Below are 24,081 nucleotides of genomic sequence, written 5' to 3' on the forward strand. Positions count from 1 at the left end.
TTGCTTCTGTTGCTCCTGATGCACTTCATTTTCGCCAGGAGCCCAAGGATGCACCAAGTGTTACATTTTGCGCCCAGCTGAGCGCTCAGCGTGTGTTATTAATTGCGTAATTTGTTTATTAATACACAAGTGCACACGCGGCAGCAGCAGCACCTGCTGGGGTTCAAGGATCCACCCGTCCGCTGTCCAAAGACTCGGGCTTCAACCCATTGGCAGCAAATTGCCTTTGCTCATTGCTTATTCAGGCAATCAGGAGGTGTTTGCCCTGCTCTCCAGCCCACCGTGTAATCAAATTAAATCTCAACTGCATAAACTTTGCGGGAAACTGTTTGACTTACAATTAAATTGTACTCCGCCCTGAAAGGCGGCATAAATCAATTTTTATATGCCAGCTCCTCGTCCTGCCTCCTGCGTCCTCCGTCTTGATTTCTGGACCCGGTTGCCTGCCTGGCTGTTAATTGCACACACAGAGAGTTCTAATGGCAAACACGAGCTAGAGTTTTTAGTCGGCAAAGGCGGAGATGTTATTTAATTATAATTACCAGCGCCATATTAGCGCAATTAGAGGCGGGGACCAAAACCGCAGCGAAGGACACGATTTCCAGGCTGTCTGGCTTAGGAGACCCAGGCGGTTAGGTTGACTGCTAGACACAGACTGTCAGGACATAAAACCAATCAATTATAGATCTATTTCAAGACAGTTTTCAACTCGTTTGAGGCGCGATGCTATTGCAAATAGCCGAGCAAATGGATTTATTGCCGCCGCAACAAACGCAAATTGAGAAAGGCATTCTGCATACCGCACTACTTAATCAAAGTCAATGCATAAAATGAATGCGTAAACAGCCCAAGCATATCTCCGGCATCGTGGCAGTGGGAGCTGCCCATATTGCGCATACGTCACGTGCGTCCCCGAGTTGCATGCGTAATATTGCCTGGCTGCTGGATCGACTGGATCGGCATTGCCCATGGCACATCGATGATTACCATACTAAGTTGGTCGCTGAACACACCTGCATCCTGCATCCTGCATCCACGTTTTCCAACCCGCTTCCTGCAACACTCACTTAACACTCCCACACGTCTGGGCACCATCATCGCGGCACAGGATTCAATTGCAGCAGCTGCCTGATGCAGACTCGAAACAACTCGCAGCAGCCCCAGCAAGAGTTTCCAAGGAAAAGTGCACGTAGTGCAGAGTCTTTGTCGTTTGGACTTGATTATACCTAATCTGTAAACTAGCTTCAATCACCAACAGTTGCAAGGGGACTACTCATTTTTATAACCTTTTTTATTTATGTAATGCTAAAATCGAATTACAAATAACTTAGTAACAATGAGCTTGGGCTTTAGCCACTGCAAAGCTGAACTCCTTAAATATCGTACGTAATATTAATAATGTATGAACTATTACAATATCTTACCTCAAAATAGAATTGCCCTATCCCAACGTCCCTGAAAATACCCCTCAACTGGCATATAACTCGCTGAGTGCATTAGATGAATATTAAAAGCACTCGTGAGCAGCAGCACTTGAAACTTAAAAGTGAATGGCAAGCGGACAGGTCCTTGTCCAGGACCTGCACTCGCCAATAATATCAACGTGGAGCAGCAGCATCATGGTGCGTTGCATAATTTATTGTTATGCAATCAATCGGGGTAGCTTCGTTGAGCAGGCAACAAATGGAGCCTGCCCATCCACCACTCAGCCCGGCCGAGTGATTCTGATGGACTCGCCCGAGAGGCCATAAATTAAACATATTTGTTAGCGTATAATCCATGTAATCAAATTACGTTTGCACAACCTGTTTGCACGTATTCTGTGGCTTCTGTGGCTGCTGTGGCCAGGTACGTCGGATTCAGACAAGAGCAAGCATACAGTTCCTGGCTAATTTGTGCTGCGTAATTTCCATTTTCATTTCCATTTTCACTTCCAGTTTCCCCGCCCCGCCCCGCCGGATCGGGGGGCTCATAATCTGCAGATGTGAATGCGAACAATGCCGCATTAAGTGGCAGTGTCAGCGAAACGGCCTGGTTAACCTGTCATCGCCAAACGGAGCCACAATGTCGGTCAGCTCTAGGCCACCTGAGTGAGCTGGGCTCTGGTTTTGATTGCCCGTTCAAAACCTCAACGGGCATAATTTCATCGCCTGCGATGTTTTCATTTTCAGGATATTTTCGTCCTTCTCGGCACCTGTTGCTACATCCGCCGCGTTGGGTCCCCTTTGCTAATCAAGCCCTGCGACAAACATAATTTATTTGAACGCACAAAAGGGACCAAGGACACCGGCTAGGTAGACAAGGACAAGCGACGGACAACCAACTTCCGGTGGCCCTGAAAGGGAAGGAAGGATATAATTAATTTCGTTAAGGTCGCATCAACAATCTTACCTTGAAGAAGGGGTAATCAACTAAGCCAAAAAGCTAGCTCCAATACTGGTGCCTCCGTCAAATCTCCGATTTGGCTCTGCAAGCCAACTCGTCGACGTTCCACATCCGCCATGGTGTCCCGTTCCTCTATGGCTGGAAGTTAGCAGACATATTGCATGAATAATTGCGCACAAGCTGCTCGGGCTGCATTCATCCATCGCCGAGCAAAACGGAACAAGCCAAGCAAATTAAAATCTTAGCAACAAAAGCGAAAAGTCAAAATGTTTGTTAGACAAATAAATTCAACACTTCACGCATATTTTCATAAGCTGCCAGACCAGCACACATATGACTACACTGGCATAAAAATATCAAGAAAGCAAAGTCGGACAGTTGTTAGCAAAAAGTCTGTTAAATTTTTTTCTACCACCAATAGAATAATGAACTAGGACCTTATTTAAAAGTGGATATAACTAGAGAGAACGCTATGGCCGAGTTTCGCGACTATCAATTAGCCTTACCAAAAAATGTGGACAAAAAAATAAAATTAATGGAAATTGGCAAGAAAAATAATGAAATGATAAAAACCGAATGACTGTCTTCGGCGGCTTTTGGCCTAAATCTAGAATCTGCAAGTTGAATATAGGTTTCAAAGCCTTTTCATTTTATCTCGACAGACGGCTAGATCAACTCTGCTAGTGATCCTGATCAAGAAAATAGGAGGTTCATGGACCGGGATCGCTTTCTTCTAATTGTTACATACTTTCTAACAAATTGATACCTTGAAGGAGTATTCAAATTGATTATACATGTTGTTGCTTGATACTACTAGTATTTACAACTATTCATTTCTGTAATTCTTAGTGAATTCAATTCATCGGAAGTATTTCTCCGTGTAGGCCGTCGCCCGGGCACATTTGTTAAATCTCAGTGTGGGGAAGTGTGTTTTAATCCAACCACAACACAAACACCAAGCGAAGTGTGGGTCGTGCCCCAGGCAGTACACGGACACTTAAAGCAAACTAACAAGGACGCAGCGGGTGAGGGGAGTCGGGGCCATCGGAGGCGGGGTGGCCAGTATGTCAAGGCTCCTCAAATTCCTTAGCTTATCAACGAGACGCCGGAAGCTGTGGCAGCACTCATACATATTTACATGGCTGGCTTCACATTTCCAGGACGGGGCATTGTGTGTGCTTTGTCTGCTCCTGGTACTGTCTCATCACATTACGTATTCAGGAGTACGCTCGGTACAGGGCGTGCGGTTACATCGGTAGCCTTTGGGATCCTAGGGGGGATGAAATGCCAACATTCTATACGGGGTTTTGGGACTCATCTCCGTGGCAAAAATATTCCATCCGACTTTCCTTACTCAATTAGGCCTGTTGCAGTGGTCCAGATGTCGTTTGCTCCATTCGTCGTCGTCCTGCGAACTGAAAGATATTCGATGCAAATTCAATTGCTGTGAAAAATGTCCATTAAAATCGTAATTGAAACGTTAATAATTTAATGCTATTTCTCGAGCCGCCTTTCGTCGGCATCCTGGCGCAAAATCGATCATAATTCGATAAACGCCAAGCCAAAGGACGCGGCAAGTTCGGGCCGGAAAAGTTTGCATCTCGCCCTGTAGCCGGCTTCTCATTTTGGTATTTCGTACCGAAAAACAGTAGATAGATACAGTTCCAGGAAAATGGATACATTTTTCAGTGCTGAAAAATGCCAACGTAATCAGTTCCTTGCGTTTGTCATCATCTGTTAGCGAAATGCCACTCTACTACACCAAAGAGCAGTTTTCGAAAATGAGATTCTGGGAAATCCCCGGCATAATGGGGACATCAGTTGCCAGCTCTACGGCGGAATCACGACCGAAATTCCCGCCACAATGGCAGGCATCCATCAAGCAAATTGAACACGCCCCCGTCGCATATATTACGCCCAGCTCTTTACCCTTTTTACTCACTTATTTTTGAGAAGGCCGAGGCAATTGCAAATCCCACGCATGGCTTCCATAGACAGCTCGTTCCCCTAATATCGCTCCATAAATAAAGTCAAACAATAAGTGCGCTAGCCTCCGCGTGGGGAAGCGGGCGGATCAGTCACGGTGACAGCTCCTTCGGAGCTCCATCCTGCATCCTAGAGCAGAGTGATGATGGGGCACACGGCCTGTCTGTCTCAGCCGACACGTGTTGACATGTCAGTTAGCCAAATGAGGGTGAACAGCATCCAGAAGCCGGTGCTCCCAGCTTCGGCGGGTCTACTGGAGCGACAGGTCCACCGACTCCATGGCCGCAGGCGAGTCATTAGCCGGATCCCTGGGTGGGCTGAGCCGAGACAAATGGCCCACACCCGCCGTTATAAATGCTGGCTATTTACCGAACAATTGTCCCCGGCAACTGGACCACTACAAAGCGCAGCTTAAAGACTCTGATTAATCAGAATTTGTCCTGGCATCATTCCGGCGGATAGCTGGGAATTTTGTGGTGGGTTTAACGAGCCCGATGTCACTCGACGGTCACCTTGATTGGCCCACAGTCCCAGACCCAGATTCACAAAGAGCTCGGCACAAATCCAGGGCAGGGCAGCGGCGGCAAGAAAGGGTGAAGTAAAATATAAATGCAAAATAATAAAAATCGATTTGAAACAGGCTCCAATTGGATTTGAATAGACCCAGGCAGCTCCATCCTTCGATCCGCAGGATGTGGTGATGCCGAGCACTTTGCACGTTGTCATTTGATAACCCATTGTGGCAGACGCAAATTGAAAAAAGTGCCATCCGTTGGAAAAAATGGAAACGGGGCGAAGGGGCCAGGGAAAATGCGGGATTGCAAAGCTCTATTCCGACGGAGGACCGGAGGACCGGAGGACAGCTGGCGGATATGTGTGATATGTGTGAAAGTGAGGTCTAACATGGATATAGTGTGCCAGCCAGCCCGACTGCTTACCATTCTAATTCGAAAAAAAGGAAAAAGGGTTCTGGGCCATTGCTTTCGTCCAGCGACGAACTTTGAACTTTCCGGGGACAAGCGTCGCCAAACCGCAACAGAAAAGCAATTAACATGGAATGACACTTTGATTGAAACGTCTAATGTGCAGGCAGTCCAACAACCCGGCGGTCAAATGATTTGATGTTCATGAGTTCATGAGCACATGAGCACTCGATTCGAACCCACGAAGGTCAATGGAACAAAGCTTTTTTATTTTAGAGCATTTTCATGCCTTGGGCACTGAAAAGGATCCGAGCTCAACGATTAATGCTCAAATCTGGCATTGTAACAAATGTTACAAATCTTGCATTGTTTGATTCTGGATACCATAATCAGTAATTTCCAAAGAGGTAGGGTATAAATATAAGCTAAATTTCGAAATTGCAAGCCGGTTCTTCTTGTGTAGTACTTGCACTCCTCCAGCTCAAATCCAACGGCAGTCAGGCGCAAAGATAAGAGGGGATAACATTTCTTGGTGCCCAACTCGTTCTGGCCAACATCGAAGGCCAAAAATGCGACAATGCCCGCACTTATTTGGCCTTGGCAGTAGCCGGAATTGGGAGCGCAGGAATTGCACAAGTCGAACGCGATACGTGTCCTGGCATTTGCATTTCCCTCCATTGTGGATGCCCATAAGCGGTCTTCCTTTATCTCAACTGTCCGTGTGCATCTGTTCTTTTGGCTGGACTCCACTGCGTATGCGTGTTCTGAGAGATGCGGGAAATCGAAGGCAAGCAGTGGACTTCTCTGGGTGGAAAGCTTACGGGCACTTGCAGTATCGAGATCTTTAAGACACTCAAAGTCAGTGGAGCGGACACGTGTTAACCATTCAAAGCCAATCGTAAATAAGTAAAGTCGTTAAGCAAAACCCGGATATATACAAATGAAATTGTGCTGCTGCCCAGGTCTGCGGCCATCTAATACTCTTTGGAGTTTCGCCCAAAGGTACACTATGCCGATTGCCACGGTGAGCTGAGATAGCTAAAGTGCCGCAGAAAATTGGCAGCTGCCAGTTTCTGTTTCCAAATCTGCGAATAAAGTCCAACTGAAATTGGAGTGTAGGACGCCCGCCTCCGCTTTGATTTCACACAATCCACACAATGTCTAAGATTTAATTTAAATCTATACTATGTTATGCCCGGGCAAATCCTAAACACGCTCTTCGGCTCGGAAATAAACAGGGAAGCAAGCCCGTGCCCAACTTTGTGCGGAGTTTGTGTTTGTGCATAATATTAAAGGGAGACGTCGGCGAAGGGGGCAACTTTTATGATTGGGTTGTTGGGCCACCGCGTCCCTAGCCGGCTGCTTCGGTTAATAAAATATGCAAAAACTCAACTCGAAAATTAAGTTTCCTTTCCGCCGCAGCGGCCCACCCCTCGCCATTGCTTCCCCTTGGCCTTAGCAATGCCGAGGAGCGACATATGCTTAACCCCGGGGCATCACACATTCGCCCCGTTGTCGCCTGTTGACTAATAATCAAATTATTTAATAAAACTTAAACTACAACTTTTCAGAGGCTGTCACGTCCCAGCTTTCGTAATGGGTAAACTGTGTTTCCTGCGCACAAATCTGATGTCGTTATAATTATCTTGTTATTGAGTTAATTACACATGCAGGCTGGTTGCTGCTTAGCTGGAAGCGATTTTAACAGCTTAAAGCCTTAGTTTTGGGCTTGAGAAGCAGCTCCTGGGCGGTTGAAATTTGTATGCCACTCAAGATTGCCTTTACATGATTAGGACCGACCATAATTTGAGCCATACGTGCGCCGCTATTCAACGGGAAATTCATTTAGCGCACAAATAACGCAATTCTATTAAATAAATTGAATATGTGCACGGGCCCACGAAGCCTTTTAAACTAATGTGTGTTTTGGCTGGGTGGTCCACCTCCACCTTCCACCTTTCACCTTCCAGCTTCCACCTCCTGATTTCTGTTTGCTGGGCACACAAACGATGGCGGCCAAAAACCTCCATAAACCGAAACGAAACGAGACGAACGGAATAAGCCTAACCATAAAGTCAAGGGCCTTTCATTCTGGTCGATTTTTGTCGATTGTTGTACACGCAGAAGGCATGAATGTGGCTCCATATATCAATACCTGATGCTCCACAGCCCCCACAACCAACCCAAACCGAGCACAAAGGTATATATTATTTATAGGTGTGTATTTTAACTAAACAGAAATCGAATTGTTGTTTCTGGCTGTTTGCGATTTGTGCCTGCACGTGGCTTTTCGCCGCCGACAACGTCAACAATTCCTTTTTTCGCATTTCCCATTTTTTGCGGTTTATTTATAAGTGAGCGAAATAAGAGTCGAACGTGTTTATGGGACAAATGAAGTACTTTAGATTCAATTATGCATTCGTCAACAGAACACATAATGGAATCCTAAATTGTGTCATCCGTGTGGGCGGCATCCATGGCATCGCTGGCATCTTCTGTTTGTTTGCGTCGCTTAAATTTCAAGCGAAATGTGTGCCCCTGGGCAAAAGGAGTCTGCTTAAAGGTTCTGGATCTCTGTTTGGCCACAAATCAGATTTGTGGTTTATGGTTCTGCTGGCCAGCAGTACTTAATAAGGCTGTTGGTGCCGGAGAGCAACCGCAGTCGGAGATTTCTGGCGGCCAAGGGGTTTAAATGCTGACCTTTGCACTTGACAGCAGGACGACTCCACATCACAGTTCTGCCTGTGTGCTTGAGTGTTTATTAATGGTTGCCAACTTATTTGGCATTATTCATTGTAGGCTACTTCAACAAATATTCCTTTGGGCTGCGGAAAATCAATACCTCGGCCATCCAAGTCGGAGGGTGTCAAGAAATCCCTGCTAATAGCCAGTTCCAATGCAAGGACCCGACTCCCCAACTAGACAACCGTAATCGAAAGAAAATCCGAAGTCCACAACACTCCCGAACAATGGAAAACTAAGTGAAGCCGAAATCCTTTGAGAAATTAGTTGGCTCGACCAAGTGGCTTTTCACTTCTTTGGGCAATTTCAAGCTGGTGGGAAGCGCTCTCGTGACTGCGGTTTTATAAGCTAACCAGGTCAGAACACAACTTAATCTTGGCAAGCAAATCCCCAGAATGCCACCACCTATCTATTTAGGCAAACGCACGGTACGGTTGGGGCTTGCTATGGATTTGGTATATACTTTGTTTCCTTTGCATTTGGCTTGGTTGGCTTTGACTTCCTCGGCCGTACTTGTCTGTACCTCGGCGGTACCTTGGCAGTACCTAGGCTGTACCACGGCTGTACTCAGTTTTCATACCACAAGAAAATGAATTTGGTAAAAAGGCACATAGTTGAAAACTAGTTTTTGTAGAAGGAGTAGGCAAAGAATCATCGAGGAATATATTCAATAACCAACCTCAGGAATCACGGGATGCTTACCAAGATACCCTGTACGAAATCAATAAAACATGTCCACTACTGGTACTTTTGACTGCAGCTGCTGGTCAGGAACAATCAGTCGACAATGTCGCCGACATGGGAGACAGTAAAACTTTGCACTGCCTGCGGTCTCATGGAAGTGGATGTCCAAGCTTTTTGGCAACCTCTTGGCCAAGTGAGTTGGCCCGAAAGGGCTGTGGCGGGTGGCATTTAGCTGCCATTTGTTGCTGCATTTAGTCGAGTCAAAGGCAGCTGGGAATCGAGTTAGCAAGCAAATGCAATTACAAGCGACTAAATAAACTGAAGTTGCCCTCTAATTTCATTCCCAGCCGGCCCCAAAGACACTGCCTGTCGGCAGACTGACGTTGAATGCAAGAAATTAGCGAGACACTGATGGGTTTGTGCCTGAGACGCAATCAGGCCAATTCCAGCCGGCTGTTGGCTGACTCAATTAGGGAGACGGATTTGCAAGGTCGCAGCCGGAACACAAATCGTATCGGACCAGCAGGCATTGGGCGAGTCATTAAGTTATTAAAGCTCTCAGAGCCGGAGTTACCCTGGAATCAACGCCCACCTTCAACGCTGACTTTAATTTTCCGCCCGCCTTCGCCCAGGAACCGAGTCACCTTGCAGGCATCCCTAATTCAATTATCGGCAAGGGCAACCAGCTCCCATCCCACCTCGTCGACCATCTGCCGGGTAAATATTTGCTTAAACCGTACAATAAAATTTTCTGAGCGTGTCATGACAGTGCAAGGGAATTCGCTCCTCCTGGGCTTCCATTGAGGCACTCGGAGGATCGGTACAGTAATTGGAGTGTGTTGTGGCTAACAGTGGGAACTGAGTGGCAAGTGGCAGGAGTAAGCACTAGAAAATCGTTCTAATCCGTCTTACCTGAATGGAATGAGCGGTATTGGGGATTTACTTCAAATTACAAACCTTTTAAGTTTAAAATTTTAGTGGGAAGAATCCGCTAACGGAAACACATAGAAAAATTAAATTGTTCAAAAAACATTTCTTGGTTAAAAAGGAGTTGCATTTGTGTACTTCTTTTTTGGTCTGCCACAAAAGGTCTGATTTCTTTTCACATCAACTGCCAGAACTTGTCCTAATAAATCTCCAGATTGCAATCACCCCAAGCTGATTTATCAGAAGCAGCGGAGTATCTGACCTTAAGGCTAATCCGTGAAATGTGCGTGAGACTCAGTCAGTGGATTAAGGAGCACTGCAACCCCATTCGAATTTCCGTCGCGCTTAATTACAGTCTACCCCAAAAGTCCTTCCAGTCGCCGTGTCGTGGCAGTCAAGTGGTCTCTGGGCGCTTTAAAAATGTAGGAGTGCGCAGAGTCCTTAAATTTTCAATAGGTTGGCTGCTGGCAGTTGGCGCCCGCAGTGGGGCAATGAGAGATGGATCATTGTCGTCCTTCCTCCGTGCTCGCGCCGTACATAATTTAATTTGCTGACATAATACGCTGAGCATTAACAAAGTAATTACGGGCATTATGGCAACCGCATCGCCAGTGAATCTTCCGCCGCCAATCTGCAGTCCCGCTGCGATTTCCACGATTTCCATCATTTGCACCGTTGCCATGGCAGATGAGATGAGTAATGGCCATTGTGGCTTCCACATGGCATACGCTCGGCCACAAGCTTCCGTGTTTCGCAATTAAATCAGAGCTTTCGGCCCGCTGGCGCGACTAGTTTCAAGCTAATGACTCTACAACTTGGCAGCCTTTAGGTGCAACTGCACAACAAAAAGGCTTTTTCCCAAAGCATGTTTTAAGGGTCTTAACATGCATTCTTTACTCAACTTGTACATTAGCTAAATTTTCATTATTTATTTCTACACGCCAACCTTACAATTTTAATTTTAAAAAGATTAACTTACAGACAGCATGTCAGCTGAAATTGTACAGACATGTCTAAAAGGGCAAAGGCTGAAAAGGTCCCAAAGCCAAAAAGGATCCGTTTTCAAGACACTTGGAAAAATTCTAAAAAATGCTAAATGATTAGAGTAAATTAGAAGCTAATTCCTTCCATTTTTAGCTTTACCTTCTGGACGCTCAAAGGGAATGGCATCTTTAAAATAACCACATAGAAGAAAACATTGATTGAATCAACTTGAATATTTTAATGAGTTTCGAGAATTATTTAATTTCAAGACCAATTTATTCCCAGGACGACACCATGGCATTCCGAATGCTCTAATCTTTAAGCCACTTTCGGTGATTTAATTAGCCCCCATCAACTTGACATTTGACGGGTTGAACTTAAAATAAATCTGTCTGCGAATTTATTCTATTTATTCGTTTATCCCCCTGTCTTCTCTAAAAAGTAAATAAATACAGCAAGAGATGTCGCCGCAATATCCTTTAATGCCGAGCAAAACCAGAGCGAATTGCCCGAGAGAATAAAGGATAGCAGAATACCAAGTACACAGCTTTAAATGAAGATTCGGAAAATTAAATTAAATTCCTTAAAATGTCATCCTGTACGGAAGGCGACAATGAGCGGGATCGAGCGAGTGCATAAACACGGAATAAAATGAATTAAAATGTGAATTGTAGCTGGCGAAACGAATGAACAATCGAATGAAAATCCCTGCCTGGCGGCAGATTTCCGTTGTCAGTAGCGACTTTTGATTGTTCCCATCAGCGTTTTCTTATTTTATTTTTTTCCGGTACTCCATCACTTCGTTGCTGTACAAACACGAATAATCAAATGCACGCACAGCTGCCGTGTTTGGGAGTAAAGTGAAAGTTAAATATTTTCCTGCCTGCCCTTAGGCAATATACCCCCCCACACACGTCCACACATCGCGGCTACCGTGTCAAAGGAGCCAGAACGCCCACCTAGTCATTCCCACCTAGTATTCGGAACAATGGCAGAATGATGAGTATACGCAGAGTGAGCAGCAGATTGCATTTTTGTGGAGCCATTAATGTGATATTTTGTTGCAGCTCCTGTTTCAGCTGAAATTTCAAATCACTCGGTAGCAAAGATTACACCAAATGCCAAAAGGAATTCCATGCAATTACTCAGGTGTACGAGTGTATGTGGGTAGCAAAGTTCGTGCCACAAAAACACGTTAAAATGTCGCATGTGGGCAACACGCCGCAAGTCGGCGAGGAGTGGGCGTGGTTCATGCGCAGTGGCTGCCATTTGGCAACTGCCAAGAGGCAAGCCCGGCCGAAAGCCGTGCCAGCCAAGTCTAAGGACCGATGGAACGTGGTGGAAGGGAAATGATGGGAACTGAAACACAACGACTGCGGACTACGGCCTAAATGCTCCCACTTGCATAATGCGCCAAATCTCGTTGTTTATATCTCGAACTGCTGGTGAACTTTTGAAATGGAGATTAACGGCCAAAGTTGGGGAAGCCTTTGCCTCGCTCTCCGACTTTTCATCCCCTGAAGATTCCTCAGACCTGGTCGACTTGGGAGCTCTAATTGGCAGACTGGCTGCCGTGGGCCGTGGGCCGCTAGTCGACCATCCAGCGATTGACGGAAATCACCTGTTGCTTCCACCTGCCGCCTGGCTGGTCCTTAATTAAAGTTCTCTAGCTGTCCCAAATGAACTAAAGCCAGGTCGGGCCTGGCCAATCCAACTTTTCTTATCTACGGCGCAAAAGTTGCTCTCTAATAAGTGGACAGCACTGGATGGGAAATAAAACAAATTAATCCACTTTGCTGAAATTTGTCAAAGCCATGCCATGATGGTGGGCCCAGGGGTAAGACACCTAAACTTATCTGATTCAATGTGACAGGCCTAGGAAGATGATGACGGGCAAACTTTTGACATGAAGGCGAAACGGTAAATAAACCATTTACGGATTTGGTTTTAGTGTAAGCACATTTATTAATATTTTCCATCATAACACGCTTGCAAAAAAAATATTGAGTTCAGTCAGAAGTTATCAAGTATATACTAGTAGCTTATTGATCCATATCAATAGCCCAGTCAGTTCGTTTTTTATTCTATAAAACAATCTGGAGGATGCCCAAGTAGCCGCTAATGTCCATTTTAATATTAAATAATGCAAATGCAGGCCAATAATAAAGCTGAGCGGCAAGCAAATCAGTACGTGATAAACAACAGATGAGAGGCATTCAAGGTTGGCGCTAAACAATCGGAACGAGAGACTTTGGCAAATATGTCATTTTCCAATACTTGGTACATGGAAAACCTTTTACTTTTCCCATATTGTTTGTTAGTTAGCAGGGCTGTGAATTATTTACGGACGGACTGGAGGAGCCATTGGAAGGGGAAATCGGGTCACTGCCAATGCGAAGCGGTGCAAATGTTGGCAACAACAAGTTGCCAGGACACAGATTATAACAAGGATTCAGCGGGACGATGAAATAGCTCACACTAGTAGGACGGTCCTCATGCTGTCGGGAATTCCATTGTTGGCGCTAATGACACTTTTATAACTTTTTATAGATTTCCCACACATAACGTGAACTCTTGGGCCATTTATCGTGCCAACAGCGACAACAATCCTTTTTGTACAACAGCATAATAATATATAAACGAGGGCGGCGCTTATTTCGCTTTTCTTTTCGAAACTTATTTGCGAAGATGTGCGGAGGAAGCTGCCGGATTTGCAGGGTCTTCTGTACGGGTGTATCTAGTATCTCGTATTTACTATCTCGTGTTGGCTGTGTGGGTACTGAAGTGGCGCCTTGGGCGCCCACGGCGCGTATACGCAACGCGGCGCATACGAAACAGGAACGAAATAAACAAGCCGCAATATAATTTCGCAACAAATTTCAAATGCTAGGCATGAACAACTTTTAAACTTAACCCCCACAAACACACACATCTGGGTAGTACATGCTTCTATAGTAACGTTGATGCGTGGCAACTTAAATTTACAGGCGAATAAATACGGCTTGGTATGGGTAAATAAGCAAAATCAGAAGTAATCACGATGATATTTGTACAACCCACACGAATTATCAATTGGTTTTCCACAAACGAGTTTAGCTTGATTTTGATTGGTCTTAAAGCGGCGAAGGATTTCTCATAATCTATCTAAATCGACGATTGTGAAGTTTTTCAAGTCTTGTTCGAACTCAAAACTACTGAAAGATAAATTGCCTGAACTCTCGTCGTTCCAACTGAGTTTTGGTCAGTATATTTTTAAATGGAATTTTCAAACCGAACAGATAGAAAATTACATGTTTATAAGACTTTATTTTGAACCGTTAAATAAGTGTAAATAAATTTACAGTGTAAATATACGTGTAAATGCCTAAAGGTGCAACCTTTGCGCTGGATTCTAAAACTGAAATTCTGAAAGAGCCCAACTTTATTCAATCTTTCTTTTCGCCCATTATAGTGCCTGCAAATATAAAAATGCCTAAATACGGCACCTGATCAGAAGAGGTATTTTTCTCAGTGTTACATGAGGACATTTGCCACAAATACTCGTATGTAGAGACTAACATCTGTTGGCGGCGTTTGTAACTGATTGGCTTTTGTTCAAATTACAAGTTGCATTTTTGCCAGCCATTTGCTTCTCCCGATGACAATGCCAGGACCTTCTGGCGATGCCTTTCCCGCTGCTGTTGATGTTGCTGTGCGAATATCCTGGCATCATTGCATTTACTGCGGCCCGAACATGTGCCTGCTCGTTAGCTGGAAACTATGTAGTTCCTGCGAGCTCTGTTTCTTCGCCCGATGTCCTTGTTTTCGCCAGAAACTTTGACATTTGGCCAACACCTTTGGAGGGTTGGATCGATGGTGGGGTTCTGGCTAGAGCTGACCACAGGCAATTGGCATCATTTGATTTTATTATCTTCTGCAGTTTGCTGTACTGACAGTGCAAAATGTTCAAAATGTTAATAGGTTCTTTCGCTGTTATTACCCCTAGCGATTTGCTGATAAAAGTCTGTTTCTGAAACCAACTCTTTATGGACCGCACACAATTGTTAACGATAAATTTGAATTGATGTAATTGCAAACGCTCAATTAGGCATGCAGATTTCGCACTCCGTCGATTGTAAATAAATAAATTCATATGCGTGGGCAATAAATCTTTTATTCATAAAACCGCGAGTTCATGAGCTCTGACAAATGATTCATACTCACAAATCCTTACTATTTATTCATTCAGAGAAATCTTAATTGGTTTGCCAGCATAATTCCGTTAGGGGGTGAGATTTAACTAGAAAATCGCACATTTTTATTGAATCATTAATTCAATGTTGAAAAATCAGAGCGTATTATTTATTTACTTTTTTATTTATTTATCTATGAATGTGTAATGGTATACAGTAGAGTATAAAGCAGCTAGATTTAACTAACCGAAATTTTATTTTTATTGTATTATTTGCTATGCCAATGCTGGCCACGCCCACATTTATTTGTAAAGTGACAACTACAACTTTATAATTTAAATGAAGTCTTGTTTAATTTGCATTTTCAAATGAATCGGAAAAATCAATTAAAGTCTGACAGTATAAAATAGCACTGCACTGTAAAAATTACTTGTACCAAGGAGTACGAGTATACTCATACTCATAAATCATAGTTTCATTGTTTTGGAATCCCTGTTTTACATTTTTCCTGTTCGGTATAACCAATTTTTTTGTATGTACCGCAAAAATGTACAAAACTTTCGCTGAGTTGTAGTATGTAAGTACAGTCTCCACTAATTATCAACATCTTTCCGAGAACTAACCGCTTTAAAACTGGATTTACTAGGCAGATCGTTGTATGATCGCTTGCCATATAAGAGAGCCCAATGAGACTGATCATGTCTCAGTGCTACTGAAATCTTTTAATCACAACGATGTGGGCTCGGATAATTCTAACGTTTCTGGTGACAGTAGCCACTTTGCAAGCAAGTAAGTTAGCAAATGCAGCTCTCTGGAAAATCAAACTTATAAATGTTTAAATTGGAGCAATCCAAGCCGACTCCGTAGGCCAGGAATGTGGGATATTCAATGAAAAGCAGTACAAGAGTGACAATATTGTTGCGGAGCCTACCGAGCATCCGTGGGTTGGACGGATCGTAACAGCAAATAAGGATGGCACCAACCAATTGCTCTGCGTTGGCATCCTTATAGATTCCAGACGCGTTGTGACAGCAGCTCATTGTGTTTTAAATGAAAACTCGGAAGACATTTATGGCGTTGTTTTTGGGGACTCGGACTACAGCAACCACAATCTTGTCAGCGCGGTCAGCGTCCATCCAGACTACACACCTAAGAAATTCGAAAACGACTTGGCCATTATAGAGCTGACCAATGACGTGGTGTTTTCAGACCTCGTTCGACCCATTTGCTTGCCTTCAGCAGAGGTTCCGAGAAGTGAAGCCTCCAATTCAGAGCTAATCGTTGCGGGATATGAAGGACCGTCATTCACCAGAAGGGAAAAACAGACTCAGAGGTTGGGTAAACGCATTAAAATGGGATACACTAGAATTGACAGCAAGGAGTGCAATTCCAAGCAGGCCGACTTTCCGGAGGAGCTGATTTGTGGCCACTCCGATAGGAGTTCTCTGTCAGGATCTGCTTTGACAGAGGCTTCAGGTACTCCGCGCAAGTTTCATCTTATTGGAATTGCGGTGGCTGGCATCTTCTCGTCTGATCTACATTACCAAGGGTACTTAAACATTCGGCCCTATTTAGATTGGATCTCAAAGAATTCCTTGATGTAGAGATTATATCTAACATACCATACCATATCGTTTTACATCGAAAGTTAAAGCGCTTAAAGCTTATCGAATATATTATTTCTAAAGCACGTGAACAATGAATATGGCTAACCACCGTAAAACTTGTACTAGTATTCAATATTTTCAGAAACTAAGAACACAAAATAGGAAATTTATTATTTACTTTCATCCTCAACCATGAAATCTCATCTAGAATTAATTAAACAGAAATTCCCTAAGTAAGGAAGATTTTCCAACTTTTCTCATTAGTAAAAAGATTTTTAATTTTTGGCAACCAAGCTGTGACTTTTGACAGGTGGGTTTATAAATAAGAAAGCTTAGTCTTTGCCAAATTCGTGGTTATCCATTTGGCCGCGTTAAGTTGCTGTTGCTAATAAATTGAGAGCGCTTTCGGGTTATTTGCGCAAAGTTGCCGACTCCTGACCCAAGCCCAAATGCATAAATCACGCGAAGACCCAAAACACAGTTGGGAGTCCTCGCTATTGGGTTGTCCTCCGCACGGAATTCAATTCACATTTGCTCCAAACTTTCGCCATTAGGCAAGTGCCCACTCCTTCTGTTTTTGGGGAAATGCAGTTTTTCGGCACTTGGCTGGCGCCAAAAGCCTTAAGTACACATCAAGTGCGAATAATTTATGATCTCAAGCCACTCGCTTTCATCTCAACCGGTGCAGCAGAGCAACCTTATCGAGTGGCAGCCATGGAATATGGAAATTCTGGAGCAGCTGCAGTCATAAATTCATTGAAATGAAATGCAAAATACCCGTAATCGAGGCACTCGGGTGCGAGGTTTACAGGGCCAATGAATCATGTCTAATTTTCGATTTCGGAGCGACATGAGTGCCGATCGAAGTGGCTGAAGGATTCGGTGAGGTCGTCATCAAGCATACGCCTCGTGGCCCGGAATGATTAATGTGCCATAAATGCGCGCGCCAAAAACATTCACAGCTAGAGCCTAAGCACGCGAAAAATAAACGCAGAGGCGAAAGCAAATTAAAATACGGATTTTTATGGCACTTCTTTTATTGCAACACGTAAAACACAAATTGAGACAAGATGGAGTGTAAGCGGATTGCGTGTGGCTGCCACAACCAATTACAATTACAATTTTAAATGCAACGCACATAAAATGCACGGAATGTCTTCTTAAACGATAAGGAGCCGCAATTACAGGGCTCCTCCCTCTGGAATTAACTCAGTTGTAACCCGACTCTTCAGCATGCCACAATGCCAAACGGAATGCCATGCAATATGCTCTCATTCAAATCGGCGGCTATTTTTGTCACATTATCGGTAATGACTCTAGGAAGTAGGTATTGCATTATTGTCTCCCCGATCTCGGACTTTATTCTGATACTCAATTTCCAGACCCTTCTTTGTCCAGCAGTTCAAGGGAATGCTCGAGTGTGAAGCCAGTATTTTCGGAATATGGACGGGAGCAATTCAACTGGCTGGGCAGGATCAGATACACCAGGTCAGTGGGTGGGGTGTGGTATCCCTGCTCCGGAGTTGCCATCACCCGGCGCCATGTCCTCGTGCCAGCTCACTGCGTTCTATTCCTGGATAGGGGCGATGCCTACAGCTTTATGGTGGGAAACAGAAGACATGCCATCACTCGTATTTTCATTCACCCAGAGTATCGTTTGGAGCTTCCGTCTTACGATATCGCCGTCCTTGAACTGAACTCCCAACTAAGATCCTGCTTGGCTGTATCGGAGGATACAGATTCTGAGGAAACAGGCTCTTATGCCTTGATCGCCCGGCTATTGGATGTGGTCAGCACGGTGGTGGGTAAGCATCCGAAAAACCTTCATACCGTAGCCAAAGTTACTGGTCACAAGTACTGTCGGCGAAAATATGAAGACTTCAAACTTAGTCACAACGAGGTTTGTGCGTACATCCACCAGGATAAAGATTTTCTAAATGGCGCGGCTCTATTAGGGGTCAAAGTTGTAAATGGATCTGAGGCTTGGCGACTTTTGGGAATATCAACGCATGGCCCTTACGAAAGAACCCCTGAGATACCCGATCTCTTTACGCTTATTTCTCCATTCAATAAGTGGATTGGGAATATTCTTAGCTTATAGGCGTCTGGAAGTATAATCAAATTATCATTAAATTCACAATGCAGCTGGGGAAAAACGATAGCTTTGCATCTTTGGACAAATTAAATTTAAAATTCAACAAGAAACCGAAGGCATTTGGGTCGTCAGGTTCAGCACACGACCTTCAAACACATATAAATAACATAATAAATAAGCCGGTAGTTGCATAAATATGATGCTAAGGCCTTCAGACCCCATAACAAAATAAAAATAATGTTATCAAGCTACGACTTTCCAGATCATAAAGCGAAATCATTATTTAACAAATAATATTGACAAATCTATAAGTTGATTTCATTAATTATACTTTGTGGAATGCAAACTTTGTTTAATGCAAACTTCCAAAAGTTACTTCCCAAGAAGGAACGGGGGAAAATTAACTGTTCGGAAATTATTTTCGGTTGATTTATTCTAGGAAAATGTTTGCAAAGCAAGCAACGTTTACATTTAAAGAATACTCCTCACACATATGCATACGTAAATAAATAACTGCTGGAAAACATATCGCATTGCGAGAATAAGGAGCAACTTCACACTATCTGCAAAAGGTTATTGTTCTCAGTGTGCGAAAACATTGTGATTCCCTCGGTCGGAAAAGACCTTGTTCAGTTGACATTCAAGTGTGTGCGAGATGGCAGTTAACGAGGTTCTACTGGTTTTACTGGTAATGAGTAAGTGATAAAAAGCAATATATTAAAGAAATATGCTTATCTACCAGTTTTCTTTTTAACATATATTTATCAGCCACTAGTATAAACGCTGAGGGTCAGCACTGTGGAGGACTGTTGGAAACTCAGCTGTACAAAGACAAAGCATACACGGAACAGGATGAGCATCCTTGGTTGGGGCGTATACTCTATAGGGATGCGAACCAATCCACCACCTATCGCTGCACCGTCGCACTGCTCCATCCGCGTCATGGCCTGGCGCCAGCTCTCTGCGTGAATGGAAGGTCCAACAGGAAGCAGACGCCCTTTGCGGTCATGTTCGGCGGCCAAGAGTGCTCATTCGGCAGAACCTTCGAAATAGAGGAGTTCTTCGTTCCGCCTAACTACACCCACGCCAGTTACGAACTCGACTTCGCTGTGATCCGCCTAAAGGAGGAGGTTCCCTTTTCCCAGCACATCCAACCCATATGTCTGCCTCAATCCGAAGAGATTTCTCCGACCCTGGCGGGACAGAACGTGGAAGTGATTGGGTTTGAAGTAGGGAGCTACGAGGCCAGCAGCATGCGCCGGAAGACATTCGCCCACCTGGTCGTCCATTCGGTGTGTCAGGAGCAGTACAATCACATATCGCCACATCTCATCTGCGGCTTCGTCCGCGGAGCTCCTTTGCAACAGGGAGCTATCCTGGCAGGAGTTCGCATAGTGGATGGTGAACCACGGCAGTACTTCCTCATCGGGCACCTCCTGGCCAAATTTGATTCGGTGGTTTCAGGAGCAGATCTTTTCATGTACATCGCACCATACAGAAATTGGATAGAGGCGAGAATCAACGGAATAGTCGAAAGTCATATGTCATTAGAAGCACCGACTTAACATACAGATGATTGGTCAGAGGATAGCACTTTATTTGAGTTATCATAAACCTTTGAGAAACTGCACAAACAAGGTTTTGGCGCATTCCTTCTATTAAGGGCACCCTAGCGATTAATTTGAATTTTAGTTATTGGTAATCAATACACCGAGAAACTAGTAAGGTTCAATTAGAAAATTGGACTTGCTTTGCAAACTTTTACCTTTTATTCTGAATAAAACATTGTGGGACTTTTGTTTTAAAGGAGCCGTTTAATACACATTTGTTGCAAATAATAATATGGCCTGCATTTAAACATACCGGATAGTCGATAGTTTTCGACGGAGCTGCCATCGCTATAGTAATCGATAAGGGAATTGTTATCGATAATCGATATGCGGCGTGGTAGGTGATTATCGGTGATAGGCATTAGGTAGCATCACCAAAGAAGAAGAATTTTTCCCTCCAAAAAACTTTTTTTATTTTACCAACGCTCAGACATTGTTTACCAACTGAATGAGTAAACAAACTCGATGACCACCATTCTAGACAACTTCCAACGCGCCGAAAAGATCGGCGAGGGCACCTACGGGATAGTTTACAAGGCGCGTAGCAACTCTACCGGCCAGGATGTGGCGCTCAAAAAGATTCGACTGGAAGGGTGTGTAATCTGGAGCTGGACAGGGGTCTGGTCCCTCAGCCCACCATACGCTGTTCACAGCGGTCATAAGACACATTATGTGACACATGTTATTATCTTGGACGCGTTCCTGACGAATGTCATTCACCTGCACCCCGCAGCCCGAATTATGTGGGAGCTGCGCTGTTTTCAGGATCCGTAGCACCACATGATTCGGCTTCGTGGTGCAGGACATCAGCGGTTTTTGCTAGACAACGGTTATCTACAATTACCAGTCCTTACCTCTATTTAATATCATAATTTCCATCCCAGCGAAACTGAGGGCGTTCCTTCGACGGCCATTCGAGAGATCTCCCTGCTCAAGAACCTTAAGCACCCGAATGTGGTACAGCTCTTCGACGTGGTCATCTCCGGCAACAATCTGTACATGATATTCGAGTACCTGAACATGGACCTAAAGAAGCTTATGGACAAGAAAAAGGATGTTTTCACCCCTCAGTTGATAAAGGTTAGTTAATTAAGTCTGCAACCCATCAGATATTGCATTGCCACCTTGCAGAGCTATATGCATCAGATATTAGATGCAGTCGGCTTTTGCCACACCAATCGTATACTCCATCGCGATCTCAAGCCCCAGAACCTTCTCGTGGACACTGCGGGCAAAATAAAGGTAAGACTATACTTTAGACTTTAACCGGTGGATTCTTAGATAACGAAAGTCCCGTCCAGTTGGCTGACTTTGGCCTTGCAAGGGCTTTCAACGTGCCTATGCGAGCGTACACCCACGAAGTCGTTACCCTTTGGTACCGAGCTCCGGAGATTCTGTTGGGCACAAAGTTCTACTCCACGGGCGTGGACATCTGGAGCCTAGGCTGCATTTTCTCTGAGATGGTAACGTTATTATGGAATGTTCATCTTAAGCGCATCTGATTACTAAACCAAAAATTACAGATTATGCGCCGCTCCTTGTTCCCCGGTGACAGCGAGATCGATCAGCTTTATAGGATATTTCGAACCTTAAGCACACCCGACGAGACAAAATGGCCGGGTGTGACACAGCTGCCAGACTTCAAAACAAAGTTTCCAAGATGGGAGGGAACTAACATGCCACAGTCCATAACCGAACACGAGGCTCACGAACTCATAATGGTGAGTGCAGAATATTTAAATTCACAACCGAAATCCACTATTTTGTACTTTACAGGCAATGCTGTGCTATGATCCCAACCTGCGCATCTCAGCCAAGGACGCACTGCAGCATGCTTACTTCAGCAATGTGCAGCATGTTGACCATGTGGCCCTGCCTGTGGATCCCAATGCCGGCAGCGCTTCGCGCTTAACGCGGCTTGTCTGATCGTGTCCCATAGCCGCAGATAAATTACTTGTGATTTTTAGTATAGTAAGTTCGATGTCTACCTCACTATCTTTAAGTCGAAACTAGCGCAATTATATGATTTGAATATCTATCTCTGTTGCAGCTGCCAGCTCAATTTCATGCATTCCCCATCCTCACTCGCACCTAACACATACGACAAATACACGATCATCCATAAGTAAAGAGTTTATAGTTTATAGCTTAACATGAATTACCAGGCGCTCAGCCGGGCAAGGTGCCGTTGTTGATGGCGTGGCGAAACTTTGGCGGCGGAATCGAAATCCCCTGCTGCATCGCTAGCAAGCCTCTGGCGCTGGCGGGTGTGGCTATCGTCGCGCATATACGTGCCAAGAGTATTGCGCATGCTTTCGGAGAGCGGTGAGTGGTCTTCGGTATCACCATCGTCGTCATCGCTAATCGGTGCGCTGATGTCTGTTTCCTCAGCGGTCTCTACATTCTCATTTGAAGGCTCTGGTTTGCTAACTTCTAGGTTCGTCGATGATTGATCCTTGGCCGACAATAGAGACAGTGGTCGCAATAGAGTTACCTTTCTGGTTCCGAGTCTTCTCGTTACGGGCGCATCACGCTCAGGATCGCTCTCCACCTCTGCCTCCCTTGGGGGGATATTAAAGTTGCCGTAGAAATTAGTATGGAAATCCTGCGGACTAAAGCGCTGTACTCCGTAGTAGCTACCGGAATTGGTATCGTAAAAGAATATTGGCTCGGCGGACCGCGGCGGAGAAGGTGGCGCAAAGTAGGGATCGTACGGGCTGTAGTCATCATCGTGCTCCCCCGAGTCGTATACTGGTCGACGCTTTTGTTGCTTGCGGCGCTTCCGCTTGCGTTTACTGGAAGTCTGTGGGGCCACTTGAGCTGGTTCCTCCAGCTGCAGCTCCTGTTCATCATCGTAGGACTGCAGATAAACGGGCGACGTCTCGATGATGTTCGCACTGCCATCGTTAAAGAAGTTAGCCAGCGGATTGGTCAGGTTACGGAAACTGAAAGCGGGCTGAACACTGCGGACAAAACTATTCCAAACACGAACCAAAGGACGTTCCGTTGTTGTAGGAGCTGCTTTAGCCAGACTATGAATATAGCGCCTTCTGTATCCACCACGAGCACTCGGCAACAGGACATATTCGATGGGATAGTTTCTGGAGCTTGAATAAAAATTGGGTTCAAATGTTCCCATTAAATCAATATTAAGGTAACTGATAGTCATAATTATTTGATAAGTATTTGACATATGCACAAAATTTTTCCTTTGTATTGTTTAAAAATGTTCGGTTTTCGAAAAAGCCATGTCTCGAAAATCAAAGATTTTTCTGCCTTCAACGTTAGCTCACCCAATCCTTGCCTGCTTCTGTGCCAAGCGTCGCTCCATTTCGAGTGCGGGTATCCTTAGTCCGTGCGAAGGATAACTCCATGCTACAAAAAGCACCAGGGCAGTAAACAATTGCCACTGCATTGCTGAATACTATATCTACCTCGGACCAAAAATATATTTTGAATGCGTCCGTTACCGTTCCCTGTCGAAGGGAAACTGAAACTCTTCCGATTCGCGAAATCAGTGTCTTTTGACCAGGTCGTTAGATTAGTTTTTATTGGTTCACAGAACGGTTGGCCACAGTCTTGGCCAAATTGATTTGTCATGTCGTTGTCCCAAGCCCCTGACCATTTCCAAAGGTTGCTATGTTGGTGGCACTAACTCATGCCGACACTAAACCAACTAACCCAATTTGGAGACCATCTTCATATCTCCCGCGGGGCTCGTTGGCAGCTGCCAATCTCGCCCATACATATGTAAATGGATTTTTATAGATTACACAATTAATACGCCATTCAGTGGTTGGCTGGGACTGAAAAACTCGTTTGCTAGTGTGTTCTGATTTCGAAATTTATGCTAAAGTGTCTGAGATGAGTCGTGGGCTTGCGAAATGCTTTCTCTTGACGAATTTGTGCTTACGGGGTTCTCCTTATCAAGATTTTACGATCTGTTTAAAAATACGGGTGTAGTAA

The 24,081-nt window shown here is 44.6% G+C and overlaps 5 protein-coding genes across 5 annotated transcripts; 4 read left to right on the top strand and 1 right to left on the bottom strand.

Annotated features, from left to right (window-relative positions):
- Window positions 1–15,521: 15,521 nt before the first annotated feature.
- LOC6553521 (tissue-type plasminogen activator) lies at window positions 15,522–16,703 on the top strand. The gene is made up of 2 exons (XM_001979360.3): window positions 15,522–15,592; window positions 15,650–16,703. Exons 1-2 carry the CDS (start codon window positions 15,538–15,540, stop codon window positions 16,405–16,407), a joined length of 813 nt encoding a protein of 270 aa, XP_001979396.2. The 5' UTR covers window positions 15,522–15,537; the 3' UTR covers window positions 16,408–16,703.
- A 1,017-nt stretch (window positions 16,704–17,720) lies between these two features.
- Window positions 17,721–18,511, top strand: LOC6553445 (plasma kallikrein). Its single transcript, XM_026976061.1, has 2 exons — window positions 17,721–17,733; window positions 17,793–18,511. Exons 1-2 carry the CDS (start codon window positions 17,721–17,723, stop codon window positions 18,509–18,511), a joined length of 732 nt encoding a protein of 243 aa, XP_026831862.1.
- Window positions 18,202–20,070, top strand: LOC113563752 (venom protease-like). The gene is made up of 3 exons (XM_026976063.1): window positions 18,202–18,215; window positions 18,945–19,200; window positions 19,274–20,070. The coding sequence occupies exons 2-3, from the start codon at window positions 19,161–19,163 to the stop codon at window positions 20,068–20,070; spliced, it is 837 nt and encodes a 278-aa protein (XP_026831864.1). The 5' UTR covers window positions 18,202–18,215; window positions 18,945–19,160.
- Window positions 20,071–20,420: 350 nt separating this feature from the next.
- LOC6553444 (cyclin-dependent kinase 2) lies at window positions 20,421–22,245 on the top strand. Its single transcript, XM_026975631.1, has 7 exons — window positions 20,421–20,708; window positions 21,000–21,195; window positions 21,247–21,357; window positions 21,417–21,578; window positions 21,639–21,836; window positions 21,892–22,086; window positions 22,166–22,245. The coding sequence occupies exons 1-6, from the start codon at window positions 20,581–20,583 to the stop codon at window positions 22,039–22,041; spliced, it is 945 nt and encodes a 314-aa protein (XP_026831432.1). The 5' UTR covers window positions 20,421–20,580; the 3' UTR covers window positions 22,042–22,086; window positions 22,166–22,245.
- Window positions 22,241–23,700, bottom strand: LOC6553443. The gene is made up of 2 exons (XM_026975632.1): window positions 23,409–23,700; window positions 22,241–23,222 (listed from the first exon to the last, which is right to left on the bottom strand). The coding sequence occupies exons 1-2, from the start codon at window positions 23,528–23,530 to the stop codon at window positions 22,274–22,276; spliced, it is 1,071 nt and encodes a 356-aa protein (XP_026831433.1). The 5' UTR covers window positions 23,531–23,700; the 3' UTR covers window positions 22,241–22,273.
- Between the last annotated feature and the right edge of the window lie 381 nt (window positions 23,701–24,081).

This window comes from Drosophila erecta, unplaced genomic scaffold (assembly GCF_003286155.1).
Source record: "Drosophila erecta strain 14021-0224.00,06,07 unplaced genomic scaffold, DereRS2 tig00000000-arrow-pilon, whole genome shotgun sequence".
NCBI classification, from domain to species: domain Eukaryota; kingdom Metazoa; phylum Arthropoda; class Insecta; order Diptera; family Drosophilidae; genus Drosophila; species Drosophila erecta.

Coding starts and splice junctions, on each gene's coding strand:
- LOC6553443 (XM_026975632.1), bottom strand. CDS start 23,530: ATGCAGTGGCAATTGTTTACTGCCCTGGTGCTTTTTGTAGCATGGAGT. Junction 23,223..23,408: donor CAGAAGCAGGCAAGGATTGG/GTGAGCTAACGT, acceptor TTTTTATTCAAG/CTCCAGAAACTATCCCATCG.
- LOC6553521 (XM_001979360.3), top strand. CDS start 15,538: ATGTGGGCTCGGATAATTCTAACGTTTCTGGTGACAGTAGCCACTTTG. Junction 15,593..15,649: donor AGTAGCCACTTTGCAAGCAA/GTAAGTTAGCAA, acceptor TTTAAATTGGAG/CAATCCAAGCCGACTCCGTA.
- LOC113563752 (XM_026976063.1), top strand. CDS start 19,161: ATGGCAGTTAACGAGGTTCTACTGGTTTTACTGGTAATGA. Junction 19,201..19,273: donor ACTGGTTTTACTGGTAATGA/GTAAGTGATAAA, acceptor TATATTTATCAG/CCACTAGTATAAACGCTGAG.
- LOC6553444 (XM_026975631.1), top strand. CDS start 20,581: ATGACCACCATTCTAGACAACTTCCAACGCGCCGAAAAGATCGGCGAG. Junction 21,196..21,246: donor TCACCCCTCAGTTGATAAAG/GTTAGTTAATTA, acceptor GCCACCTTGCAG/AGCTATATGCATCAGATATT. Junction 21,358..21,416: donor ACACTGCGGGCAAAATAAAG/GTAAGACTATAC, acceptor AGTCCCGTCCAG/TTGGCTGACTTTGGCCTTGC.